Genomic DNA, 26,784 nt, shown 5'->3' on the forward strand with positions numbered 1-26,784 from the left:
GTCCCAGTCGGTGATTTTGTTTTTTCTGGGTTGGGGTTTGAGATTGGCAATGGTGATTTTAGACATTATGATATAATGGTCACTTCCCAGATTTTGTCTGGTGTTGCTCCAGCTTAAGTCTGGGAGATTTTTGCCTATCGTTAGGTCCGGGCACGTGTCCCTGGTCACGCTGTTTCCTATCCTAGTAGGTTGCATGGGGTCCGTGTATTGGGTGAGCCCTCTTTGTTGGATAAAATCCATTAGGGCCGTTCCTTTCCTGGACATGGTTGCGTGTCCCCATTGCACGTGTTGAGCGTTGAAGTCGCCCACAATTAGGGTTGGGTTTTGGCCTGCGATTTGGAGGGTTTTGAGTATAGCGGCTTTCGCTGGTCCAGCCGGTGCCCTGGGGTGGCTGTATGCGTTTAGTACGAACAGAGAAGAGGAGTTTCTTCTGCTAGGCAGAATTTCAATTAATATACAATCGAGCTCTACGTTTTCAATCTCGTGGTTAACCACGGTAAGATTTCTATGTACCAACGTAGTGGTTAAAGGCTTTTCTTTGATGTGACATGGCAGAACCGCCCGGTACCCTGGCAGTTTTAGTCGAGACATTCTGGGTTCTTGAATCGCTATAACGTCAGGTTTTTCGGATTGCGATTGAATGTGTAACTGCAGATCTGTTTTTTTGTTGCGCATAGATACCGCTAGCCTGTTGCGAAGTTTGAAATCGCCGCTTTGACGCGATAATGATGATGATACCATGGTTTTCTAAACTACTTACGGCTATGCCTTGCGTATGTCCGAGTTTCTTTGGTAGCGTTGTTTTTTCTCCGAGAATTAAAATGTCTGTTTTTTGTTTTTTTAGCACTTCCTGTGTAAAAATATCTAGAAATAGAAATATGTTGTACTTTGTGAGCACTGGAACCTGGAACCTTTTGACGGCTGTGATTTGCACCAATCATGGTTCATCAGTATGCAACGCGGGGTACCGTGGTACATGCATTTAAGTCTTTTGCGTGCAGACTTATAATAGAAGTTTCGGCGTTTTGCTTTCGTATCCGTATCTACTGGAAGCGAATGCTTTGCTGGTGCCCGCGTCCCCGCCTCGTGGATTTTTGTGAGCGCAAGGCGCGCTTGCCTTCTGTTCACCCGTTACCGGAAAATTATGTAACGCATGAATTCGCATGGCTCAGCGCGAAACAAAAAGTAATGTGAGGAAATATGTCGCTGAAATGCCCGAAGTATAGTTTTAGGCATGCAACCAATGCAACTAAGGCATGTTCGTTTTAGTTTCGGTTGGTATGAAGCATTTGACTGATAAAAATATGTAGTCTGAGATTGTTGCGCGCACATCTTTGACTGCGCAACATATATAGTGCTGCTAACCTTATCCGCTGTTGTGAGGCATTATTTACTATGAGAAATGTCTTTACATCGTGCATAGAAGTGTTGACTGCATACCAAAACCAACTGTGCTGTCACGTGACATATGTACATCCGGGTGATGGAAGCTTTGAGCTCATTGGACGCCGGAGATACAGCTCAGCGACCCCTATCAGAAACCGAAAGAAATTTTTTTCGTAACAGTTCACGCTTCGCGAGTCGGGCTGTGTCCACGTAGTTTTTTTTATTTATCCTTTTACTCAAACATTGCTTTCAGATGCACTGAGTGCAGCGTACTCATGTTTCCAGTAGGATAACGAGACTGCATCTTCACCGGGGATGCCTAGATCCGATACGAAAAAGTCTGGATTTTTCAAGGGTGTTCTCGATGGGCTACGGTCCTCGGTAACCCAACCAGTGAAACCAGAAGCCGACGTCGAAGAGACGCTGCGACCGGAACATTTTAAGGTTTCCAGAGTAAGCGAACACACATTTTTGAGACCCCTTATGGATCGCATCATCGCTTTTTCTTGAGACATAATTGATTTCTGTGCGCGCAGCCGTCCGAAAAGGGGGTGTGATTTGTGTTATGACGGGAGTCGCCATTTCATTCGCGGGTTCGTGTGTGCTTGTCAAGAATCCGCCTACCACGGTAGGTTCATGGATTTCGCTCTACTGTAAACGTGCACAGAGCATATCGGCTTGAATTCGAGCGGAATTTCTGTTGAGCCCGTCTTGTGTGGCTTTCGGAGTTTGTTCGGCCCTCGTAGGTATGCAGTATGGCATTGAGACGGCTCGTGTGCCTTGATTATGAAAAGACTACTATGTTTAGAGAAGTAGGCTACATTGCGCTGACCGAAGCGCCTTTTACACATGTCATGGCGTTCGTGTACTCGTCCCGCTGTCACTTGACGTTTGATGGACGGACCCGTCACCACCGCATGTGTGTTGCTCTACCGTACACCTGCAGGTATTTTGAAGGCTGGGCTCCCAATACAGTGCTCTGACCGCTGCCAGCTCGTTTGTTTTGGTTAGCACTTTGATATGTCGTATTTAAAATTTTCGTTAAGAGCACGTCCCTTTACTTCGTAGTCTTTTAGCGCTCAACTAAGTTGATTCCTCACAACGTGAGTGGCTCCGGCATTGAATACCGAAGCATGTGCTGTGGTGAAAGGTTCCCAAATTGGTATTTCCAGCGCGGCGCGTAGTCGATTGCAAGCATGTGTGCGGTGACCGCAGGTTCTGCAGTTGTAGACGCTGCAGCGCATGTTGCTGATTATCGAATTCATTGTCGAAAAACAAAAACAAACAAAAAAAAAACCATCACGCTTGGTGTATTTTCTGTTTAATGCAGCGAGCGAAGGTGTGCTAGCGAAACGAGACGCCGTCTTCGCGTGGCTGTTTCAGCAGCAGCTGTGGTTGCAAATGTCAACACCGTGTTCCTTGTGTTAACTTTGTCTCGATTTTCGCCGCTGCCAACGTACGCTAGCCGGTTCCGCTTTTTAAGTCTAGTTTTAACCTAGTGGGCGTGCTAACGGGAACCGTACAAGCTTTTTCACTCTGGAGTCCTCGGTACGCCGATGTAGACGCAGTGCAAGTGACGCAGATTGGTTGCATTCCTGAAAGCGCATTAATCATTGCTGAGGCGTGACCTTCTCTTTTTCCTCTTTTGTCTCTGCAACATTTGACTTGCCTGAGTTGAATTTTCGAGGTCTTTGTACAATAAATCAAGGTGTCCATCAAACTGCTCACTGGGAATGGACTGAAAGCTGAAACATGTGATCACACTGTGTGCATGCTAAAAAAAAAACACACATTGAATATATTAACTGGGACTTGCACACAGCACAACCCTTCTATGCTCTTAACAGTGCTAGCACTGTGAAATGCAGAGTTTGAATTTATAATTGCCTGGCCATAGCCTGAGTCGCTTTAACCAATTTATAATTGCCTTAGTTAAAAATAAAGGTTTTAGGTAAACTGGCATACATTTTCTTCTGCACGAGAGGATTGCTACAGGACTGTGGTAGTTGAGATTCTGTAGATTTGAGACACCATCTACATTGCTGCACTGTTGCTTCCTTTGCACAGATAAGTGACTGTCTAGTGCTTTAAACTTGCCAGTGTGATTTGCACAAAGGTGGGCTGAGTTTTAATGCTGTGCTAATAAAATTACCTGAAGGAAAGGAAAGTAGGGGCCAAACGTTTTTGGCGAGTATAGTCTAAATTGCTTCTTGAAACTTATTTGTGATGATTAGCTTTACCGCTCCATGAAAAAAAAATTACAAGGGCACCTACTTCACAGTTCTGATAGATATTGTCACTTTTCTTGTCTGGCAGACTGTGCGCCATGGATTTCCTTTCCAACCAACAGCACTGGCATTTGATCCTGTGCAACGGATACTTGCCATTGGAACAAAAAATGGCTCTTTGAGGTTGTATCCTTTAAAATGTGGATAGATGAGCTCTTTATGAAGTAACTTTTGACTGAATCAGTGCTTCATTAGGCTTGCAATTCATGCTGTAAAGAGCCTGTGGTGTTTCAAATTAACCCAGATCTTGCCACTACAACATGAACCTCAAAGCGTTCTATGGTGGTGTTGTGTGTAAAATAGTCTTAATTGCATATCTACAATGTTAGAGATTATAACTTCTCTTTAATACAAGAATGCATTTAACAGCTACATTTTCAGCTCTTATTGTCCATCAGGGTTCCCTCCACCAAGGCAGATTCACATCCCAAGGTGGCGCGGTGATTTATATTCAGAAAGTCTTGTGTGTTGTAGTGTTACTTCATAATGTCAGATGAAGTACTTTCTGTCAACAGTCTTTCTAATTTACTACCTCTAATGACAACAGTAGTGGATCTAAGGGTTGCTACTACTGTGCCATTTGTGGCCACCTATCAGACTAGTGGTGCCATGTGGCGCAGCCACCATACACCGCACTTTTTGAGTTGCTTTAATGGCACCAGATAGTGCCACTCATTCAAAAGTAGCTCTATGCTTTGTTAATCAGATCCCCGTGCTTTAACAACCATTTTTTTTCTTTTATATACCCCACTTGTCAACTGCCACCTATGTTACTAAGACGCTATGAGCTCACATAATACATATTTGCATGACGCTTTTATGTATCCAGCTTGAATTGTGTGTTATCATATGTGTTATCAACTTCAGTTATCATATGCCACTACTCACTATCCTTCGTGATAGCGCAGGAGTGCACGCGTGATTGAAACTAAATTTCCTGACAATCTGTACTTAGTTTATGCTAACAGAACATCGGCTAGCGCAGATATTTTCCTGCAGTGGAATAATCTAGGTGTAGTATGGTTTAGACCGCCAGTTTTTCCAGGTTTAAGCTGTGAAATGCAAGCGTACTTTTCATAATGCTGTTACAGCAGGCACTGTGAACATATCACTACGTGCCACTCTCCTCTAGTTCTCATTGGGAAATTCTGACTGGCTTGCATTCTTCTTCTGCTTGCATTCAAGAAGTTGTGATGCTGAAAACTTTCCTTGCCATATACAAGGCAACGCACAATTTAATTCATGCATACTTATGCCCCTGCTTGCTCAAGTAATAATTAAATAATTGACATGAAAAAATAGGGCAGCAGGGCCATTTTGAAAGAAAATACAAGGTCAGTAGTTGAAGTCCTTGGAATCATGCAGATTAGAAGTGTGCACATAAATTGGGAAGTTAACTTCTGCAAAAAGCAATTAAATCAATGCATTTCACTGATCAATTTTTAATTTTAAATGATGCATTTATAAAATCGGAGCCCTAAAAAAGGAACAGTTGAGTTTGCTGGGAAGCAGTTCCAATGTGTGATTGTACCCTTAAACACAGTGTTTGTGTACAATTGTGACTCATGCATTTTTGGTTGTTCTGTTGTGATAGTTCTCAGCGAATGATAAAGGGATTGTAATTGTGGAGTGACTTAGATATCTTCAAATGCTTTGGTGAATCAGATACATCAGTTTTAGTGAGGAAATTACTCTGCCCTTTTTCATTATTTCAGTACTACCTAGTAAGTATAGAAAGTTCAAGAATTCTGCTCTTTAGTAAATAGAACACTTATGGTTTTACTTGCACTGACGTTTCATCTGCTACTTATTCAGAATGACCGAATAGACCTTACTGATTTGGTAAGCATAATTTAATCCTGCACCAAGTTGGCTGTTGCGAATACTGCACATTAATCTGTGAAGTGTTTTGTTAACTGATGAGATAATATAACTGAAAAATAAGAATTGAGGTAAAGCCAACCTCTGTGTATTACTACAGAGAACACTAGAATTATCTGAAACACATCCATTTATTTGGTGCACTGTTTTGAGACACTAAATGTGAACAAATCCTTGAAATAATATTTCTTTTAGCTTTGATTGCAGTTGGTCATTTAACATTACATTTAGTTAAGAGAAAAAAAAGTGTGGCATGTTCTTCTAGTGGTGGACACTTGAACCTTAATATGAAAGAAGGGATGCAGAGGGCGAAAGAGTGGGTAAAGAGGTATTGTATTGGACGAATGTTAGCTGTTTTGATTGTCTTGGATTCCTTGCTGAAATTAATTTAGACTTTAGCTGTGAAATCGTGATTGAGAATGCCAAATGCATTTGAGAAGTTGGAAAAATATTGTCTGTCTGTGTGAACTGCACTACCTTAATAGGTGTGTAATAAGTCTTGCTCATTATCTTGTTTAAAATGCCACCTTTTTGTGTTTGGCTCTGCATAATTAGTAATCAGTCATGCAGTGGTTTTTACCGTTATATTGTAACAGATAGCTGGTCTGGCATAATGTCTTGTATAATTTCTAATTCAGTGTACCTTCTTATTTATACTCTACTGACGTTCTTGGCATTTTGTCGGTTATAACTTGCCTTCAACTGTACTAATGCTGTGATAAGTGTGCTTAAATTTTGAAGCTTAGCTTTTTGTAAAGGTTATAAGGGTATAAAATGTATGATGGACTGCATGTGTTATGTGTAGAGTACTGTGAAGCTTTTGATGCAGCATCGTTTGAATATTTTTGTGCATCACGCTTACTTTGTAAAGTCTTTTGGTTTTGTTTACGACTGAAATTGCTTTCTTTATGCATGCAGTTCTCTGTCGAAGTTGAGTCCCTGAGTTATGTTTATTTCTTACTATTTTTTTGTAGGCACTCCTTTTGTTCTGTGTAATATCCTGTGAATTTGTTTTGAGCTAATAAATGGCTTTATGTTCCATTTCACAGTCCACAGTGTGTTATTGATAACTTTTATATTTTATCTTTGTAGATTTTTTGTTGCATTTCATCATATAGTGTTCTGTTGCATGTTTGAGAACATATGCAAGCCATGATAGCCTGTCATGCATCTCAATTGTGTTAGCTGTGTTGCTAGAGCTCATTTGTGCACGTGGACCATCGAGGCACATCAGATTACCGGAATGCATCATCTAAAGGGATTGGCATCTTTTTGTAACTCATTAAAGGCCCGCTGTCCACCCTCTGGTCGAAAGTATTTTCTTCCCCGGTGACTGTGAGACTTCGCCCCCAGAACGCAAGGCTGCAAAATGTTTTTGAAAAGAGTAAATAATAACGAAGTTACAGCCTACTAATCACCTGATTCTGTCGTGTTTCTTTCCCCCCGCTCCCTCGCAAAAGTTTTTCACTCTCCTGCAGAGTCATCTAGCCTCCGCAAGCTGAATTCCCCTTCCTTCTCCACGTTTGGCGAGAGGTGGGGCGTGGTACTCTGTGTGCGCGAGAAAAAAAAAGCGGGCGCGGGAGCGCGTGCCAGCGAGGGAAAAGCGGCAGTGAGCGGTGGTGACCGAGACTGGCCAATGGATGTCATTTTCTACTTCGACGTCAGCCTTGCAGCTCGTAGAGAACGGGGAAGCTGGTTTCCCGACGGGGAGGCTGAGAGAGCTTTGATTTGTATTTTTGCTGCTTTGCGGCCCGCATATCGCTGTAGCATTTTGCACAGACTATCTTCGGTACCTGATTGAAGCAGTGGGCTCCTTTGCTTAAAAGGTCATTCCCTGGACAGTGGGCCTTTAACATTGGCACTTGCCCAGCGGCACCTGTCTGCAAGTGCACCATTACCTAATAATTTGAGCTTGGAGGCATACCTAAGAATTTTTTCTTGATGGTGCAGCTTGATAGGTCTCAAGGTTGTGTGCAGTGCAAGTTATTTACATTTACAAAAATTCAGCTGAAATTAATAATTACATTTTAATTATTACTTTTGTTTCTTATGTGATTCGGTACAATAACAAGTAATTCCAGAACTACTTTTATGTCTTTTTTGTTTGGTTGTGCTGTGAGAATTGGAAGCAGATCATTCAGGTAGGTATGCACTCTTGTGGTGCTGATGGGCACCTTTAATTTCATTTCATTTCATTACCTGAAATCGTGTTATTTACTGTCTTATTGTGGCATGCTATATATGTTGTGCAGGTTAGTTGCTTGGTAATTTGAGACTCGAGGTTCTACATCCTAATAGGTGGGCAACCGGATGTATGATTTCGATTTGTCTTGATATAACACAGGCGGGAGATCACTGTACTGAATACTTTTTATTGCTGCATATTGTCTGCCCTAGACATTAACTGTGAGAAGAAACAATATTTTAAGAATTTGCATTTTTTGCCATTTTTCTCACTGTTCTTGCCTAGACCTTGTGCATTTAATGTTTTTCTTATACTTGTGCGTGTAATCAACTACACAGTCAGTAGAAGTGCATTGTGCTTGAATAATCTTGTGCAAGTTATTACATTGAGCATTAGCATTTGTGGTAGTCGGCAACATGTGAACTCAACAAAACACTTTAATTGAACACTTTAATTTGTTCGGACACCACGCTTTGCATATTGAGTTGGCCTTGACTCATTGCACCATAGGTTTGGCAGGCCTGGTGTTGATTGTACCATTCAACATGTGTTGGAGTATGCTGTGATACAGATTTTATTTTTGGTGAATGAGGTAAGGGGGTCTGCTTTTCTATTCTCTGGCATGAAAAACAATTGGCTGATGAGATATGCATGGTTGGGGAAAAAATATTCAGTGCAGGAACAGCATGATCACATTCACATGCCTTGCCTCACATGCAGGGTGCTCTGATTAGTGTGTGCGCAGATGATACTCTCCACCTCTGGAATCTGCGCCAGAAAAAACCCGAGGTGGTACACACACTCAAGTTTCAGAAAGAAAGGCAAGTGTCGGCCCATGTTTTTGCATTTTCTGTGTGTGTATTTTCATTAGGTTTCATTGTGACAAGATATAAAAAAAAGTGCAGGGTGAAATCCTCTAATTGTTATTGAGGTTGGGTGCCTGTGCTTCTACCTGCGGTAAAAATATTTCAGCATTGACACTGATTTGACAGACTGCTCATTTTCTATCCAGCGTGTAGAGCAGGGATTTTATAGGCTAGTTCGAATTTGTTCATGGTGGTGAAGTGTGGTAACTAAGGCTTATCTACTTGTGAAGTGCTCACATGAGCTATACCGTGTTCTGTAGGGGTTGCTGCCAGGTTTTCCATTTTATATAGGAAACTTTGAGGATTCAAGTATCGATCGCTGCTATTTCTTGCTCCCCATTTCAGTAAAGGAAGGCTTCAGAGTGAATTTGGCACTAAGGGTAGGAAATTAAATGTGCTGCTTTGAACTACTTTTCTCTTGCTTTTCTCTTCACCCACAGGATCACCCACTGTCATCTGCCCTTCAGGAGCAAATGGCTGTATATTGGCACAGAACGTGGGAATTTACACGTAGTGAACATAGAATCATTTACTCTTTCTGGCTACGTCATCAACTGGAACAAGGCTATAGAATTGTAAGTGTGTGCACACAGTGCATTTCTTTGTGTGACTTTGAAGTAATCAAATTACTGTGTGTCCAAGTATAACTTTTTTTACTCCTGTATTTAATTTTGCACATGCTTTGTTCAGAAGCCCTGATTTCTGGATGTTCATTGTAGACTATTGTCCCATTGTTCAAGAGGGTGCCTGCAAAACAAACTGCTGTACTTCCATATGTATGAGTAATAAGTTTTGAGAGAGATCAAAGCATTATTTTTAACATCCAGTAATAATAAATGTTAGATATATCATATAGGGAAAACAAAATTGCTTGCTAAAATAAATTGCTTGCTGAAATGGTAGTATTGTTGTGGTCTGTTCTTGCGTATTTTATTTTTTGTGGGTGGTATTTCGGAGGCGAGGGGGGGGGAGGGGGCAGTTATTTGGTAGCTTTAAACTGCTTCAGCTGATTACCACGAAGCACTAAATGAAGGCAAGATTGTCCAGTGAAGAAAAAAAATATTTTAAAGAGAAGCAGATACCAGGTCGCACGTGAACTTGCCGAGGCGTTTTTCATTGGTAAGCGTGGGGATGATTGTGTAAGTGACCGTTCAATCAACCTTTATGAAAAAGAAGGTAGATTTCTGAACTGCGCATGGGATTAGATATGACGCTTGAAGGCATATAAGATGTGTTTCCTTCCATATGAATTTCAGTCGCGAGTCTGCGCTTGTTGTGTACCTTTCTCGTCCTTGTTTTGTGTGTGCGCAGTATACCTTGGAAGCTTAGGTTATATCCCCCAACATATGGGCTCTACAGAGCTCCTTTTTTTGCCAAGGAATTGAAAGGAGGAGGAGGAATGAACTTTTATTTGGCGCGCAGCTCCTTTACTCCTCGACTCTAGGCCTGAGGGGTGTTTAGAGTGACGCTCTGCCGCCTCGGATGCAGGCCAGGATTCGTTGTTCCTCGGCCAGTTGAATCGCTGCCAGCTGGGTCTCAGGATCCGAGCTGCACAGCAAAGCCTCCCAGGTTCTTTCATTATCTGTATTTATGGCCCTTCCTAGGGAGACGAGGCATTCCCACATTTTTTGGGCGATGGACCCTCTTGCCCCTCAGTGATAACACTGATCCGATCGTATGTCTTTGTAACAAGTGTTAATCAGAACTGGGTTTTGGTAAGTAAACACCTGGATTCGACTCCAGGCGATGGCTTGTCTCTTAAGTGATGCATTTGGTGGAGGCATCCTCTTATGTTCGAGTTTGTAATTCTGGATCAGATCGCTAAATTAAAATGTGCATTTTCTGCTCTCTATATTGAGGGGCCGTGAGCCAGTCTGGAAGTAGAGGCCTCGGGCTAGCTCGTGTGCTGCCTCGTTGCTGGGAGAGGAGGCATATGCTGGTGCCCAGATTTTGATCATTCTTTTAATATTTTGCCGCGTCAGAGTCCTTGCCGCAACAGCTGAAATTGTTCCTTTGCTGAAATTTAGGATGGCTTCCGTGCCTACGCAGGCCAGCGGTATCGCAGCCTCCTCAGCTTCCTCCGCCTCTGGTTGTGACTGTCACAACGAAGATAGTTTCCCCTGACCACTGCGGCTACTGCTTTATAGTCTCGTCCGCAGCTTCAGTATATGCTACTGTTTCTGGTTGCAGGCAGCCATATGTTTGGTTCATGGCTTCCGCCGCCCTCTTTTTTCCCTTCTATCATGATTGTGTTCGGTGTGCATATCTTTTGGCAACGGGGAAATTACCAATTTTTGTCAGATTTTCATATCTAATTCGATTTTGGTGGGAGATCCCACGCTCTACTCTATTCCAACTTTGTCTAATATTTTTCGGCCCGTCTTGGTTCTGCTGAGCCTTTGTGTCTAGGCAAAGCTCACTGCCTCAGCCATTTTAGACCAGGTGTTGTGCATGCCCAGGGACAGGGGTCTCTCACTAGATGTGCCTTTAGGCAGACCCAATGCCCGTGTGCCATTTCTCCATATTAGTGCCTCATTCTTGTTTTCTTCTGCCATTTTTTTTCTGCCAGGTACGATGTTGTATAAACTATTCTGCTGAATACAAAAGCTTGCATCAGCCTCATGAAGGTTTCTTTACGCCCTTGTTCCTTGTTGGGTACCCTACTGATGAGATTGTTTCTACTTTATGGCTTTCTACTTTTCTGAGTTTCCCTGCTATATCCAATGGTTTGTAACTTTAAACCGAGAACTATTATGTGCTCTACCTTCAGAATTTCCCTTCATTCTATCGTTACTCAAATATACACATGAAATTTGAATCTAACATTTTTGGGATTGTATACGAATATTTCGGAACAAAAATGAATGTCTTAACCTTTGCTTTCGACAACACGCATGAGCTTCAATGTACTGTGCTGTGTTCCATGTTGCGATGCTATGTGTTGGAAGCACAATTTGATTGCAGAGTGTGGAATGCATTGTTACGTCATCAGGAGTTAAAGAAGAAAAATTAATGCAGCAGAGGGCAGTTCGGTTCAAGTTGCTTGTCACGCCGCATTTTTTTGGCGCGAAAGTGTCTGCTCATGTTGCTAGCTGCTTGTGCACAGAGTGAGAATTTCACTGTGTGCTTGTCTGCAGGTCTCGCAAGACTCATCCTGGCGCAGTAGTTCATGTCAGCGACAACCCCGTGGACTCTAATAAGGTCAGCCATGTTCGTTTGGTTTCTGTCCCCCTTCTTTTGGTAATGCAGTTCCTTCAGCAGCGTTTACATTCTTTTTGAAGCTGACAGTGGTATGGGTATGAAATTTGAAAAGTACTACACCAGTTGGGTTCCTCGATGCACCCACCTTTCATCAGTTTCTTATTGCATCGGTTTGTAGAGTACTAACTTGCCAGTACATTGACACACATAACTGGCACTGGTTGATGCTTGGCGGTAGAGTCTTAAAGGCATACTGGTCGCAGGGTAGTCCATGTAGGTTATATGTTGCCGTCGGTCTTAGGTGTAACAGTACCTGTGGAGACCCTAAGTTTGTACATAAATTTGTAATGTCAAAGTGTGGATGACAGGCAAACAGCAGCACTATTTTCACAGCTAAATGCTTATTGAAAAGGACACCTATATATTAAGGCTCACAATACTGATGAAAAGTATGCATGGCCTCAATACCACTACCCATAGAAAGCTGGGAAAAACAAAGCACTGAGAAGGAATCGATAAAAAAAACCAGAAAAGAGCATGCATGGTTGACATTTTTTCGTTACATTCTAAAGCAGTGAGAGAGATGGCAACTTCTGAATAACAAAAGCATTATGAAATTTTTTTACCGCCACCTGATAAGCATACTGTGTGTGCTGTTATTTCCTGGTGGTACTGCTTTTGTATCCCCGCAGAAAGTTGCCAGCCTTTAGGTTGTGTTATGTGAAGCGAGATGAAATCTTTTCACTTAACCTCTTTTATCAGAAAAGCAATGCAGAAAGTCGCACATTAGTGCAGCTTTTTACTATCAGTAAAAAATATTGGCTTTCTTGCAGTTTACCACGTTCGCACGCACGGGAGTGTCTTGTTGTTACATTGCTGCTGTGCACAGGCTGCGCAGTTGTCTACTTGTAACTTTTTCTTTGTGTTTCCTATGACGAAGATGAATGGCGAGCACCCATTGTTCATTGTGTACTCGAACCAAACTCTTGCGAGCATTTTGCGGTGCGAACATTTAGACCTGCTTCCGTGCATGCATGGTGTTGGCAGATGCATGTTGCCGCAACGAGTTTGAACAAGTGTGACTGGAAAAGGTCTCCTGATATTGCATCGTAATATTAACCCTTTACCTTTTATTAGCCTGCATGATGTGGACCCACTGCTACAAGGAGCTTTGTTATAAAGCTCGATGTCAACAAGGTCTGAGAAGCCAATGCTTTCCCGTCAAAATGGGGTGTCATTGTGAGCGAGCTGTGCGATGAAAAGCAGGGAGAAAATGTGCACCTCTCAACCAGCATCCAATATTTCTTCTCTCATTTTCTGACAAATGTTTCAGGCAGAATTGGAAGACATTGTTGGATTAAGAACTGCATACGGTCGCCAGGCCGTCGAATAGGCCTTCAGCTAGATCTTTCACACAACTTAGACTAGCCACTCAAATCTGATCAAATCTTAATTGTCTCAATTGTTGGTTGCTAATTGGCAACATACCGGTTTTTCAAATTATAATTTAAGCATTTTCAAAATTTTTATGTTGACCTTTTAATATGGGCAAATTAAATGGTCACAGGGTACACAACATTATAACCTGCATAGACATTAAGTAGCGTAATGTGGAAGTAATCACTTCTGCTTGCTTTCTTCATTATTTTTTCGTTCATTTCTTCATAATTTGCACATTAAAAGGTTAACATCAGCAATAGCATGACACTGTCATCTGCGTTCCCCCTTCACGCTTTTTCAGCTATGCATCTCACCCAACTTGCCCGACTTTCTTCTTTACAGTAAGATAATAACACACCCTAATATGAATATAGCTTATATGCTACCTCACTAAAGGCAGCAAGTTTTCTCTCTTGCACTTTGAAAGTGATGTAATGTACAGTGCTAGGCTGCAATGTGGGGTAATGGAGGTCTTTAGTGATACTGCACATAACTGTGACTGATAGTTTAGTCATTGATGGCTCTTTATTGGAATGAGCAACATAGTTTGCCAGTGCATCATTTCTTCTTTACTAGAAAGAAGTCCCAAAAATTTAGTAGTGCTTCATGGTTTTACATTGCCACATAGTGCTTATGATAGTGTGGCTAGTAGGCAGAGAATGAAAGTTGTTTATTTGATGATGTTGTGCCTACAAACACCAATCTGGCAGGTGCACCTGGCAGTTGTCAGAGTACAGAATTGTCATCACTCTCTTCGGTGTTGGTGACAAACTTTCACGATAGGGTGCCTGAAGAACCAACAACAATCGAAAAAATTGTCAAAACAGTTTTGTACCGTTGCAGTCATCACTGTGAAATCTGATTCCCTCTAATGGGGGTTAAGAACTTCTTGTTGGGCGAGTTGGTGCATTCTATTGTAGGAACAAGTTGCGCACAGAAAGATTACACAGGAAAAATAAACACAATGTAGGCAGAAAGAGCGCAAACTATCAACTGGTTCATTTACTCGTTTCAGCCTGCATTCATAGGCAGTGTGCACACATGTCTACAAAAAGGGAGGGGCAGAAAGAATGAGAGGGCAAATCACAACCTGCGCGACAGTCACCCAAAGCCGCTCAAAAAATTCCTTTCCAAATTGTACAAGGAAACAGAAGTGTCACAGGGTTCATGCGGGTCCTTGAAAACCCTTGAATTTTGGTGCGGTGAGGTAGATGGTCACGGAACAACGCTAGTATCCTTTAAATTTTCTGTTTTCACAAGTCATCTTGTTGCAGATGACTTTACCCAACGACCACCATGAGGCAACGCGTTTTGCGTGGGTGTGTCGATGTGGGTGTGTGTTAGCGTGGGTGCGATTCGAAGCAGATGAAGTCCCATGTCTTTGCTCGGCGCCATTCATGACTACCCTAGTTCAATAACCTACTCCAAGAGCAAGGTTTGTGAAGTGAAAGGAGACAGTGCGAATCTAGCTTAGGGATGGCACCCGGTTCGCCATAAGCGTGGGGAGCCTACACAGTAGGGACGCAAGTGGTTCACCGGCACACAGCAAGCATGTGTGCGTTGCTCTGCAAGAGCAGCGGTCTTCATCTAAAGCGATTCCATAAATTTTCTTCCCACTATGAAAAAAGCAAAATTATACAGGCTTCAGCATTGCCAATAGCTGTGCTGCCACACAGGAAAGTTTCCTCCATGCGTGCAGCAGAGGCCGAGCACTGCTTGGCCGTAGATGGGGGCTGGACACCTTGCTCTAGTCTGTGCATGCTTTTTCACAATTCTTCGGCACATAGGGGAGACTTTGTTCTTGTTACTGGACAGACCCTATTCCCCCGCATATTTGTTGCCCACTGATGGATCGAGAATGTTGCAGACACGTTGCAGTTACAGTTTTGGTATGCCTGGCTGTGTCTTTGGTCAGGCATCAATAAACATGTGGAAGCAGCAGTGAAGAAAGAAATGAATCTTCCAAAATGTGCAGCATTTCAAAACATATTAACATGCTGTCGAGAGCCACTTGTGCCAACAAAGCTCAACTTTGCATTAAATTTAGCCATGGTTTTGCAGCATTTTCTTCTGTTATACCAAACAGACAAGTTATTGGTATATTTTTTGGCAGAATACCTTATCTGTGCAGTAAGCTCTTGCTGAAATTTGTCAAGGCCTCAGTTCTGTGTTCATCTACAGGGATGATAAGCATTTTGAAGATGGCTGTAGAGCATCCAAGAAGCCACACTTCACTCGAGAAGGTTGATATTGGCCACAGAGCAGAAAATGTTCTGAAAAGCTGCAAGTTGAGCTCGAATGAGGTGTTCCCATCTAAGACTGAATGCAAGCAGTTTCTCTTGGCAGTAATGAAAAAAATAGTAGACAAAGGCCAGAGGCAGATGTGCTCAAAGCCTGCAAAGAGCATAGAGGGCTTTAAAAGAGTTTTGGATGCATTGATTGCTACAAACAGGCTAACAGAAATGCAAAGGGACACTGCACTTTCAAAATATACAGATATTCTGCAGGATCACAAGCACAAGCTAATACTTTTTGCCAGAACTTACATGCTAAGGAATATTTTTTATTACAATTGAACATAACTTCGTGCTACAGGGAGCTCTGGAGAGTATAAACTATTGCTTATTCTCAGTCATGGGCAGGCAAATTTCAGTGTGAATCGGCAAGTTGTCGTGGAAAATCTGAAAGGTGTTTCTTATATATGCCAACTGATTGTGTGTGATGCTGCGGAAAAAGCAGATGGCATAACTAACATGAACATCTTGGAAGAGTTGAGAATATCCGTGGCTTCTGCAAGACAGCATTACCATCTTTTCTGGAAGCTAAAAAAGAAGCAGGAAGACGAAAGTGCAAAGCAGCAGAATAAAAAGAGCTGTCTCGGAGAAGCTGTCGAAGATTTAAGGAAAGAAAAGAAATTAGAAGCGGCTCTTGCAGAGTTGAATGCTTCTGTGGACACCTATGCCGAGAAGGCAGAAGTTATCAATGAAATAATATGAATTGTGAAGTCAAACAGTTTGAGGAAGACTGGTAAAGAAAAGGCAAAGGAGATTGCGAACGCCAGTGCTGAACTTGAAATAAAAAGCCGAGCTTTCATGAAATGTGTGGGGATTCCCCTCTTGGCTGGCTGCAGGGCTGCCTATTCCCTAGTTACTTCCCTTTTTTTTTTCTCTTTCTCTCTCTTTTTTTTTTAAAACCTATTCCCACTCGGACTTTTCCAACGAGAAAGCGCGTGCTTTCTCTGGAAGCAAAATGTACTGAATATCAACAGGGCGTCCGGTCCGTATTAGCACGAGAAATTACTCCTTGTGCGTTGGTCAGAGTTACGTCTGCCGTGGGCACAAGTTGTAACGAGGCGCGATGCTCGAACGATGAGCCTGGCCTCCTGGTGCAGTTGCCTGCTGGCGGGGGAGTGCGTCCTCCTCGTGCCACTCGTTCCCTCTGTCAATATAGAGTTTGAGATCACAGACATGCATTGGTTCGCCGATCAGCCTTAACTTCAAGTCCGCCAGCTTGTACACGAGCGAAGAGACCTGCCAAACTCTGTATGGTCCTGACCATTTCGGCGCCAGAAAAGCGGAGAACTTCTTACTGGCGTCGCTAAGGTGGGTAGTTCCATCCTTTTTGGGCACCAGCACCACTGGAAAACCCCACGGGCTGTTTGAGAGTTCCACAACGCCTGTATCGACAAGTTCATCCAGAGCGTCGTCAAGCGCTTTCCTTTTTGCCAAGCTGACTGGCCGAGGATTGCACTTCCAAGGAACGGCGTCGCCTGTCTCAATTTTGTGCCTTACTAGCGTAGTACAGCAGGGCCGCTCAGTGAATACTGTGTCGTACTCGTTCAAGAGCTGAGACAAGTGCGCTATTTCCTCCCTTGACAAACCGCTCAAGTCGTTCAGCAGAGGGTGGGGAGGCCTGCCTTCCTCCGCGGCGCAGAGTGCAACCGCAAAAAAGGCAGGGGGTCGTGCGGGAGGGAAGTCAGTCCCCTCCGCGCCTTTTCTCTCAGTGCGGTCGACCGGCGAATTTGTCTACCCAGCTAAAGGCGTTTCGAGGAGCTTTTTCGGGCATCTGATAGCAAGGGTACTTCTGGTGCTTTTTGATGTTGAACGAAAGGTTTCAGGGTGCCACATGCTCGCTCCCTATATCCTCCGTTGCAGACGTCAATAACAATTCCAGTCTTAGCGAGGAAGTCTCTAACAAGAATGATTGGGACCGACAGGCTGAGGAGGTGAGCAAGGCGCTGGCGCCTGACTCGTTTCTCCCATCGCACCACAAGCCGTGCGGCACTGCTCGCGTGCACCGTGCCGCTGGCTAGTCGGAAGGCGAGGTTGCTCTCTTGCAATCGGATCCCACTCTGATGGAGATGCTCGCATACCTCGTCGCCAAACAACGAAGCGGACGCTCCTGTGTCTAGCAAAGCCATGAACTTATGCTGGACGACAGTAAGCTCAATGAGTGGCACCGGCGTGCCACTGGGGGGACCAAAACAACAAGCCAACGGGGCCAGGAGTTCGTGTGACTCACTGAGCACCGCTGTTGACGCCGCCGGCTGTGCAGTCATGCTTAACGGCGGCTCCGCTCGTTTCCCGAAAGCGCGTGCTCTCGGGCAGCGGGGCGCTTGCATTCCCTGGCGTAGTGCCCTGGGTGGTTGCACCGATAGCAAAGGGCAGTCGGCCGTTGTCGGGCGAGGCTGCTGTCGCTGCGCGCCGATTGACCGTACCTCCCTGCCGGGTTTATCGTTGCAGATGCGCGTTGCACTTGCGTCCTTGTGTCGGGATGTCGACCACGATTCTGCGTGTCTTGGCCGGGCGTAGCGTGTGCTGTACGCATGACGTATGTGTACGGGTCGAGAGCTCAGTCGGACAAGTCCCAACCGTTTCTCGTTTGTCCGTCACTGAATGCAACCGTTTCAGCTCCCCGGGAACAAGGTTAACCCCCATAAACGTCGAACTAATGTACTGGAAATTAGCTTCTTTGGTATTGTGAGAAGTCTCCTGTGTAATAAATGTTAAATACTTAAGAGGTAAGAAACATTTCTTAAAAAAAAATAGTATTGGGTCCTTGGAAGCCCTTGCATATTCTTGAATTTTGTGGCTGAAAATCAGCATGAACCCTGTGTCACTAACACAATTATCGCCTTTTTTTCTTGTTATGATACGCCTCTAGACGTTCATGGGCTACTTTGTTATTGCTCCTGCCTAGAATTCTAATGCTTTTAAGCACTGGTTCATAACCAATACATGCAATGCAGTGAGCGGGCAAATTTGCTCCTTTATTTCTAATTGTATGCTGATGCTCCCCTGTGCGTTCATTGACGCAGTGTCCTGTCTGGCCCACATACACGCGTCAGTACTTGACTGGGATCTGGTACACAACGCCCGTGGCACATTTGACGAATCTTTCGGCATTTTTAACATCGCATGCTCTTTGTCGAGCGCCTTTCGTTCTGATCCTAGGGCATAACCCTGCGAGCTTTCGTGGAGCTGAAAAAACCACAGGGATGTCATGCCTGTTTGCCACTTTTTTATGTTGTGGCCGACCTTGTGCATATACGGGACGACCATAGTCTTTCTTCGGGGCAGTCGCTCCGTACTGTTGGCGCTGTTTTTTTTTCACCTTCCTAAGAAGGTTCTCAGCCACAGCTGAGATGACCTCACAGGGGAAGCCGGCTGAAAGCAGCCTGTCTATCTGGTTATAAAAGCTGATCTTTATTGCACGCGGGTATGACTTCGTGAGAGAAAATTCTAGGCACGAGTTGGCTATGGCTCTCTTAACTATCTTTGAATGGGCAGAATCTTAAGGAAGGAGCCCTTTCTGTGCTCTTGGAGCATAGTGCCAGCAGACGTGATAACAACTAAACTCCAAACTAAGATCTAAAAATTTACTGCAGTGCACCTTTCGTCGGAAGTTATAGCATAAACTTGAAACCCTTCCCAAAAGTTTAAAAAGGGTTAAAATGCTATTCACTGAAGGAGTGCGAGCCAGTATTTTTGTTTAGATAAAACAATAAAAAAACGTCAACAAATCTAAATGCCTTAAGTACCCCCTGGTTAGTAAACCCCTGATTCGGAGCTCGGTCAATAGTGGCTAAAAATATGTTACAGAGGGTCGGTGCAACGTAGGATCCAATGCAAATGCCTTGTCATTGAATATAAAAGTAATCGTTAAAAGAAGTAAAAGTGGCTTGCAAATAAAATTCTAGCAAAGAAATGAAGCTGTCTGCTGACACACCGGCTGAGTTCTAAAATCTTGCTTTGCCATTTGCTTCAATGCATTCTCTAACTTCAATGAACAAATCTTCATGAGGCACCTAATTAAACAAATCCTCCACATCAACAGAGAATGCGTAGCCAATAGGAGCGTTGGAATTCAAGAAACGTATAACATCACCGGAGTTTTGTTGTAGTGAATGGGTCCTCTACTTGTAACTGACCCAGAGGCTTCTGCAAGTACTGGCTTAAGAACTGCCAAGAACCCTTCTCGCTAACAATTGTTCTGAACGGCACTGAGTCTTTGTGGGTCTTTGCGGTAAAGAAAACCGATAGCGCTCTCTTTCTGCAATCAATTATAAATCTTGCAAGCTTGGTTAATTTAAGATTCCTGCAGAGTACCGTGGCTCTTCTTTTGATTCTTGTGGCATTGGGTTTCACGCGTACAAAGTTTTTTGAGATCGCATGGCCTGCTTTTTCGTTGCAAGCTTTTTCTCGTAAGATGAACTCTCTAGTCTTATCGGTTTGTAGCAACCGCAGATTGCTTTTTCTGAAGAACGTGACAACACTTCTGGTCGGGTCTTTGGTGTACTTGGTTGACTTAGCAGTCACCGTTCTTGTTAAAGCTTCTACCCCTTCCAGGAGACACCTTTCACAATCCTCTTCGTCAACCTTGCTTGATACGCACCGGTTAAGCGCTAGCAGATCGCGAGCTAGGACCGTGGGCTCGTAACTGTACTTTGGACCCTTGTTGAGTATACACGAAACTTGTTCAGGTATTGCAACGTCTTCCAGAACTTGATGGGGCAAGGAATAATACACATCACCTACAGGGATAAGAGGGAATTTTTACCAAATAACAAAGAAAAGCGGTTTTAGATCAGTATTTATGTGGTTTACTAGATCAGTATTTATGTGGTTCACTGTTTGTCAGAGGACTTTTCTACACTTCGCCTTGAGGAATGTAATGAAATGGAGATTTAGGAACAAGTCTCACAAGGACTGCTCTTGCTACCTTCGAGCCAGCCTTCTTTCATGCTGTTCCGGCTTTTTCCTTTTTTTATTGCGTAAGCAATACTGCGCCAGCAATATTCCTGGTGGACACCACGCTTGACCTTGAGTCGCAGCTGCGTTGACACCTGAACCGCGCCGTAAGGGAAGGGAGGGGGGAGTGTTAGCATTAGAACGAAAGCTGCACCGCTCACTCCCGTCCTCACGCACTTCGCGCTCCTGGCGTTCCCCGGATTGCACTCTCTCACCGCAAGCGATGCGAGCAAGGTCCGATGTTGCATGCGCACGTCGAAATCCAGGCGCACGTAGGCACGTGCTCCAAAGCGGTGGTCGGGACACACCACTCAGGGTCCAAGGGGCGGACGGCCGCCGCCCAGGGTAAGGAATTGCGCAGTAATTAAAAAAGATCGCTAACAGGAGTAAAAGTGGAGAGAAATAAGAGTTCGCGTCAGGGTAAATCAGTTGCTATGCAGTCTTACAAGGAGAAGCATCAGCGATGCACCGAAGCCAGAAAACACCAACGGGCTCAAGAGACTGCTGAAGAATGTGAACAACGGCTAGCCAAGACGCTGCTAGACAAAGAACACTAGTCATTCATTGTGTATCATGTCTTTAATCGTGACTAAACACGTCAAGCTACACCTGCAGCTACACAACATGGCGAACCTTAAGCACAACCATTGCAGTCATGCTTGCCCAACTTTCCAGGTTTAACCAGAGCTAAACCACTGCCAATTCTTTTTTTACTCTTTTTTGGCGGAGGTACTCTTGTAAACCTGATGGGGACCTGCTATCTCCATTTCATTCGGATTTATCTAATGCATGCCCTTTTATCTACCTTTTCCACCAACAGGCATGGTCATGTGCACTGACGTCATCTAGTTGGTAGTTTTAGGGAACTTCTCAAGTGGATGTGTCTTGCACAGAATTGATAAAAGCAGCCAAGTCCACTTCACTTCACTTTATTTCCTTTCTCTGGAGGTATTACATAAGGGGTGGGGTTACAGATATATATGAAAAATATAAGCACAGGTCATATCTTTGAAAATGAATTTTTAGTTGAGCAGTTTTCTGAAAGCCTTTTCAGCTCTGTGGCATTTTTGGCAGAGCGAGCTGTTAGCACTTCCTCTTGGCTAGCAAACAGCTCCTGTGTACTTGCCGTACCTCAGATGTGCCTGTATCCCTGCCTCACTTGCTGGATGTTGCCATCCACATGTTGCTTGCTTCGAAGTCTTGAATATCTGTTGGTAATTATATTCAGTTAACAGAATTAAGATGCCTTAAATTGAAATTTTAAGTGAATTAGAAAGCGTGCATTTTTTTCTGCAACATGCAGCTGCTGATTGGGTTCGAAACGGGAGCACTGGTTCTTTGGGACCTGCGCAGTCGCACCGCTGATGCAAGGTTTCAGCACTCTGAGGTGAGTTGACACCTGAAAGCTCACAGTATTTTTCTTGAGGGCCTTTTACATGCTTTATTACCACGGAACTCTGTATCTGGCATTACTGATGACAAACTTCATGACGAAATGTCAAGTGGCCACACGCTATGGGGCGAGATAGCACTGTGGCAGGGGTCTCATCGTGAAGGAAGATTGGAAGAAATCTATGCAGTGCATAGGGAGCCCAGAACGATTACATTAGCGGGCAGATAACTTTGGATCAGGGGTGGATCATTAGGAGTTAATTCAGATTAATGAGGGATTGCATTGGGCTAAAGGTGTGTTTCTTTGGATTAGGTTGGGTTACCGAAGATATAACTAGATTCTGTTGGATTGCTATGGACTAAGCAGATTACATCGCATTAAGTTGCTGTAGGGTGGAATGAGGATGGTTAAGTTGGAAAAAAGAATTTTGATTACATGAAATTAAGGGTGGCCTAGAGTGGATTAGTGATTGGAATACAAAGCAGTCAATGCTTTTGCTTTCACAGCACACAAGCAGTTATAAGTGCCCTCCATAATTTTTTCTGCAACTTCTTCACACTCATCAGCTTTCTTGCTCTAGCTACAGGGAAATCTCCTTTTTTAATGCATCACTGATTCTTCTGTAATTGAGAGTAGTAGATGCGAGTATGAAATAGGTATCATGCCATCATAATACGTGCACACAAATAACCATAGAATAGCACCACCATCAAGCAGTGAGTGGGAGAGCAAATTAGTTCGTTACCGGCAATGCCAATGGATGACACCTTGGGGCCTGTGGTATATAATTTTGGCTGATGTGCACATCCTGTAGTGATGGCAATTCATGAGGCGCTGTCGCCTCGTTCATCAAGTGCTGCCAAAAATGCTTGCGTGCTGGCTGCAGGACCGAGCATAGGCCCCTTTGCACTGCATGCTAGATTAATTCTCTCACCTATGAAGGCACCTGTTGATGCGTGCACTGCTCTAGTGGCAGCGCAGCATGGTAGGCATTAAAAGGTGACCCATAAAAGTTTGTTGAGGCTCACCCTTATGTTTTCCTGCAGTCAAGTGCTGTGTTCTCCATCTGCTGTGCCAACAACGAGAACTGAAAGCATTTCATGCTTGAAAACACTGCTGAATGGTAATTCGTAAGTGCTTGAAATGTGCCAAGTTGATAGAACAGTGCCTTGATTTTATGTACCCTTGAGAATGTCGTGTTGATTTGGGCAAATCACTCACTCGACTTTACATCCGAACTCATGTGGAAAATGTGTTATATGTGTGTATTGAGGGGCAAAAAGAATTGTGGCTATTTTTTATTAGCTATACAGTAATCAAGGTAAAATTAGTTTCTCAATGAGCCCACTAAATGTCCACTGGTCATTCCTAGGTCTAGAAATAAGAAAAAAAAAAAAGTACCGTGTGTGTCGGTAGTGCAGGGTTGGGCTCTTGAGGCATGCTAAATCTCATGTGACACGAAAGCAGTGGATAGAAGAAAGGCACAAAATGTGTAGCTGTGAGACACTATTGTCTTTGAATAGCTTACCACACTTCTGGTGGCTGCCAAAGTAAGCACATTGTATTGAGTCATTCTAGTAGGCTGGGATATGAATGATGGCACTTAAAGCTGTACAGCACTAAATGAAAAGTAAACATTACCTTGCTGTACCAGCATTCAGTTGAGTTGGTTGTAATTTGCACATTACCTAGGGATCTTGTTGTACATCACATAATTTTGATTAGTATCTCTTGGTTTGCAAGTTTGAAACTGGCTGGCTTGTGAAAATTGACACAAGCCAAATTCAGAGTGGGTACGGATTTGCTTCAAATAATATTGAAGTTAATATTTTGAATAGGTCTGGTTTGATGGCATGGTTAGGTCTTTTTAAATAAATTATTTTTCTAACACAGTATTATTGCATGCAAAAAGAAAGGCTGTTCTGACATTTTAAAGTATAAGTTTTAAAATTGCAAATGAAGTGCCTCAAAGAGCCAAGTCATTCTAGAAACCCATCATATGAGTGCCCCTTCGCACTGGTGCAAGGGTTAAGATGCCAGACTGATGTGTCAGAGTACCCATGTTCGATCCCAACTGTAGGCGGCTGCGTTTCGATGGAGACAAAATGGAGTGGCGTCCGTGTGCTGTGCGATGTCAGTGCACGTTAAAGAGCCCCAGATGGTCGATATTTCTGGATACCTCCATTACAACATCACTTTGGGACGTTAAACCCTGCAAACCAAACCAAACCAAATCATCATACGAGTAGGACAACTGCGCTAAAAAACAAACAACGGAAAGAAATAAGGACACCACCTAGCTCAGCTTATGAAGGTTTGTGAAGGTTTGGATTGCATTGATACTGAATATTTTAATGTTTGCTAGAATGCCTAAAGTTATTGATTGTTCTTATTTACCTTGAAAAGGGGTTGAAGTTTCACGTGAGTGCGGTAGCTTGTGCTGCTGCTCTCAGCGATCTCTATGGCATGTGCACCAAACTTGGCTGCCTGTCTAATGAGGCTGTCTTTTCTCTTGGGCAGGCTCTCCATTCTGTGGCGTGGCATCATGAAGGCAAGCAGTTCATGTGTAGCCACTCTGATGGCAGCCTGACTACGTGGAACATACGAGCGCCAGCAAAACCAATAAATGTCATCTTCCCGCATGGTAAGTTATGTACAGCTGATCAGTTTCAGGAGTTATGCCATGGATCTACTTTACTTTATTTGGCTGCATACTGTTAAATTTGATTATGTTTTAAACTTATCAGCCTTTGTGTTGATTAAAAGTGCATTTTCATTTCTTCTTACTCTTTATGCTAACTTTTCCGTTGTCATTGAAGGTATCCTTGATAGCTTTTGCATTCGTATGGGAGCTTAAGAATCTATTACTAATTTTGCCAACTAAAGCCTTGCATATTTATTACCTTATGAGGATGTTTAGTTCTGTAAAACATGCCATTCTTTCATGTAACTCATGCTTGAAGCTTGCTTGCTGTTCTAATCTAAACAGGCTGTTCGGTAATGTTGTAATATGTAGAATATAAGGTGTACAGATTTCTTGCAGGTAGCAAAGGTGAAATCATTGAGGTTTCTGTTGTACCAAAATCTAACGGCTACGAAATTCAAGGTGTACTGGGTGTTGGAAAGATGGGGGAACTTGTGTATAGGTAGTAGTAAAAAAAATGGCTGAAATAAGTGCTTCCCTTTCAAGCAGCAGTGCAGCTTGAAAAGATTGGTAGGGTGCTCTTGGAACGTTGCATTGAAGCATTCCCTGTATCATACTCACTGGGTAGCTTTCAGTGATCTTTCACTAGTATTAGGCTTTCACTTGCGACAAGAGGGGTTTGGTAGCTTTTCTAATGCTGCGGCAAGTATCAGTTTACTATATTTTGCTTTTACCGCTTCTGGGCCTCTCCTCTGCCTTGCATCACTGTGGGTGCGAAAGGTCATGATCTTTTTTTTAAAAAAGCCACTTCCTTTCATTTTCAGTACGGAATGCAAAAGAAGGCAAACCTGATCCATGCAAGCCCATTTACAAGGCGGAATGGAAAACAGTCAGGGGAGCGTATGTATCACAAAGCTCAGTTTTTACTCTGTCCCTCTCCCTACCTTTCATTTTTTTCCCCTTGTTTTTCAAACTTTCTTAGCCACAACTGTTTTGCTATTTAGGCTACAATAATGTATGCTAACCTTGAGAGTGTGTTTTCTGTCAAAAATTACAAAATTATTTTTTCTCTTTTCCAAACAGGAAGTCACGCCATGCAAGTACCTTAACAGAAATGATATGCATGCAGCCATTTGCCAAGGAAAAGATGTGTCCTAAGTAGCCAGCCGCCTCTGTGCTTTGTTTGTTGTAACCTTTCCATTCATGGAGCCCAACGCGCAGGCACATTATTGTTCTGTGAAGGTGTTGATGTGTACAACATGATGTTAATCTGTTTCGCCAAGTTTAATTTTATCCTTTCCTTTGATTGTTGCAATTAAAGGATCCCAACTTGGAGGCAGAAGTTTTTGTGCCTTGTTCAATATAAAAAATACTCGGTGATGGGTGCATTTTTTTTTACCTGGCAGTAAAAAAGGGGCAAATGGCAGGTACAGGTTGTCTATAGTTCTTGAAATTGACATACCTTGAAAATGACAACCGAAGTGCCTTCTCAGATTGGTAAGGTGTTTACTTTTGGTGCTGTCTGCTAATTAGGTTCTTTCTTTAAGTGGCAGGACAAGATTAAATTATTGGTTGCTTTTGTAGCATGCCGGAACTGAAATGTGCACACTTTTTTGTACTATTTTTTTTTCTTTTTCAGGGACTCCTTTGTTATTTTTTCTGGAGGACTTCCTTTTGACAAGAGTGGCCAGACACCAGCTTTGACTGTTATTCATGGAAAAACCACAACAGTTTTGGAAATGGAGCACAATATTGTTGATTTTGTTACCCTCTGTGAAACCCCATTCCAAAGTGGTGCGTTTCTTAATGTCTTCATGCGTACACTTATAGTTGCTAGGGGTTGTTTTAGAAATGTATATTTCTCAAGTCTGTCTGAGCATGCAATGTGCCAGTTTATTTAAGTCTCCCATCAAGCAAATCTGTATTTTGCAACTACGTGAAATTTGTTGAGCATATTAAAAATAATTTTGTTTACTCTCACACGATGTCATATGTCGAGAATATTCTTTTCTACCATTTATTCTTCCCTTGGACCTTGTGAGAAGCCTGGAAAGTTAACAAAATGTAGTGCAAGGCTGGTTTAACATTTATCGCATTCCTGCAGGTATATAATTTAACCATGGCATGGTTATAATTTTTTTTGCAGGACGCATTTGCAGTTCTGAATTTTCGCAGCGCAATTCTTGTAGAAATTTCTGTTTTAAAGATAACTTCATACAAGAAATTTATTTTTAAAATTTAATAACTGTA

The 26,784-nt window shown here is 43.1% G+C and overlaps 1 protein-coding gene across 3 annotated transcripts in view; it reads left to right on the top strand.

The window, feature by feature from the left end:
• The first annotated feature begins 1,534 nt into the window (after positions 1–1,534).
• The window catches only part of Tomosyn (syntaxin-binding protein tomosyn), a 59,944-nt gene continuing 34,694 nt past the window's right edge, over positions 1,535–26,784 (top strand). For 2 of the 3 annotated variants that reach the window (XR_014700039.1, XM_084575673.1), the window contains exons 1-10: positions 1,535–1,839; positions 3,703–3,800; positions 8,251–8,332; positions 8,461–8,561; positions 9,047–9,181; positions 11,744–11,807; positions 21,801–21,884; positions 24,411–24,534; positions 25,359–25,434; positions 26,174–26,328. Coding sequence is in view for 2 of the 3 variants with exons in the window: in XM_084575673.1 (XP_084431799.1) it covers positions 1,702–1,839; positions 3,703–3,800; positions 8,251–8,332; positions 8,461–8,561; positions 9,047–9,181; positions 11,744–11,807; positions 21,801–21,884; positions 24,411–24,534; positions 25,359–25,434; positions 26,174–26,328 (1,057 nt within the window). In the remaining variant the exon portion in view is untranslated. The remainder of the gene's footprint in view (positions 1,840–3,702; positions 3,801–8,250; positions 8,333–8,460; positions 8,562–9,046; positions 9,182–11,743; positions 11,808–21,800; positions 21,885–24,410; positions 24,535–25,358; positions 25,435–26,173; positions 26,329–26,784) is intronic. The other variant, XM_084575735.1, reaches the window with a different exon arrangement.

This window comes from Amblyomma maculatum, chromosome 1, assembly GCF_055883805.1.
Source record: "Amblyomma maculatum isolate TAMU_Amacu chromosome 1, ASM5588380v1, whole genome shotgun sequence".
Classification (NCBI taxonomy): Eukaryota; Metazoa; Arthropoda; class Arachnida; order Ixodida; family Ixodidae; genus Amblyomma; species Amblyomma maculatum.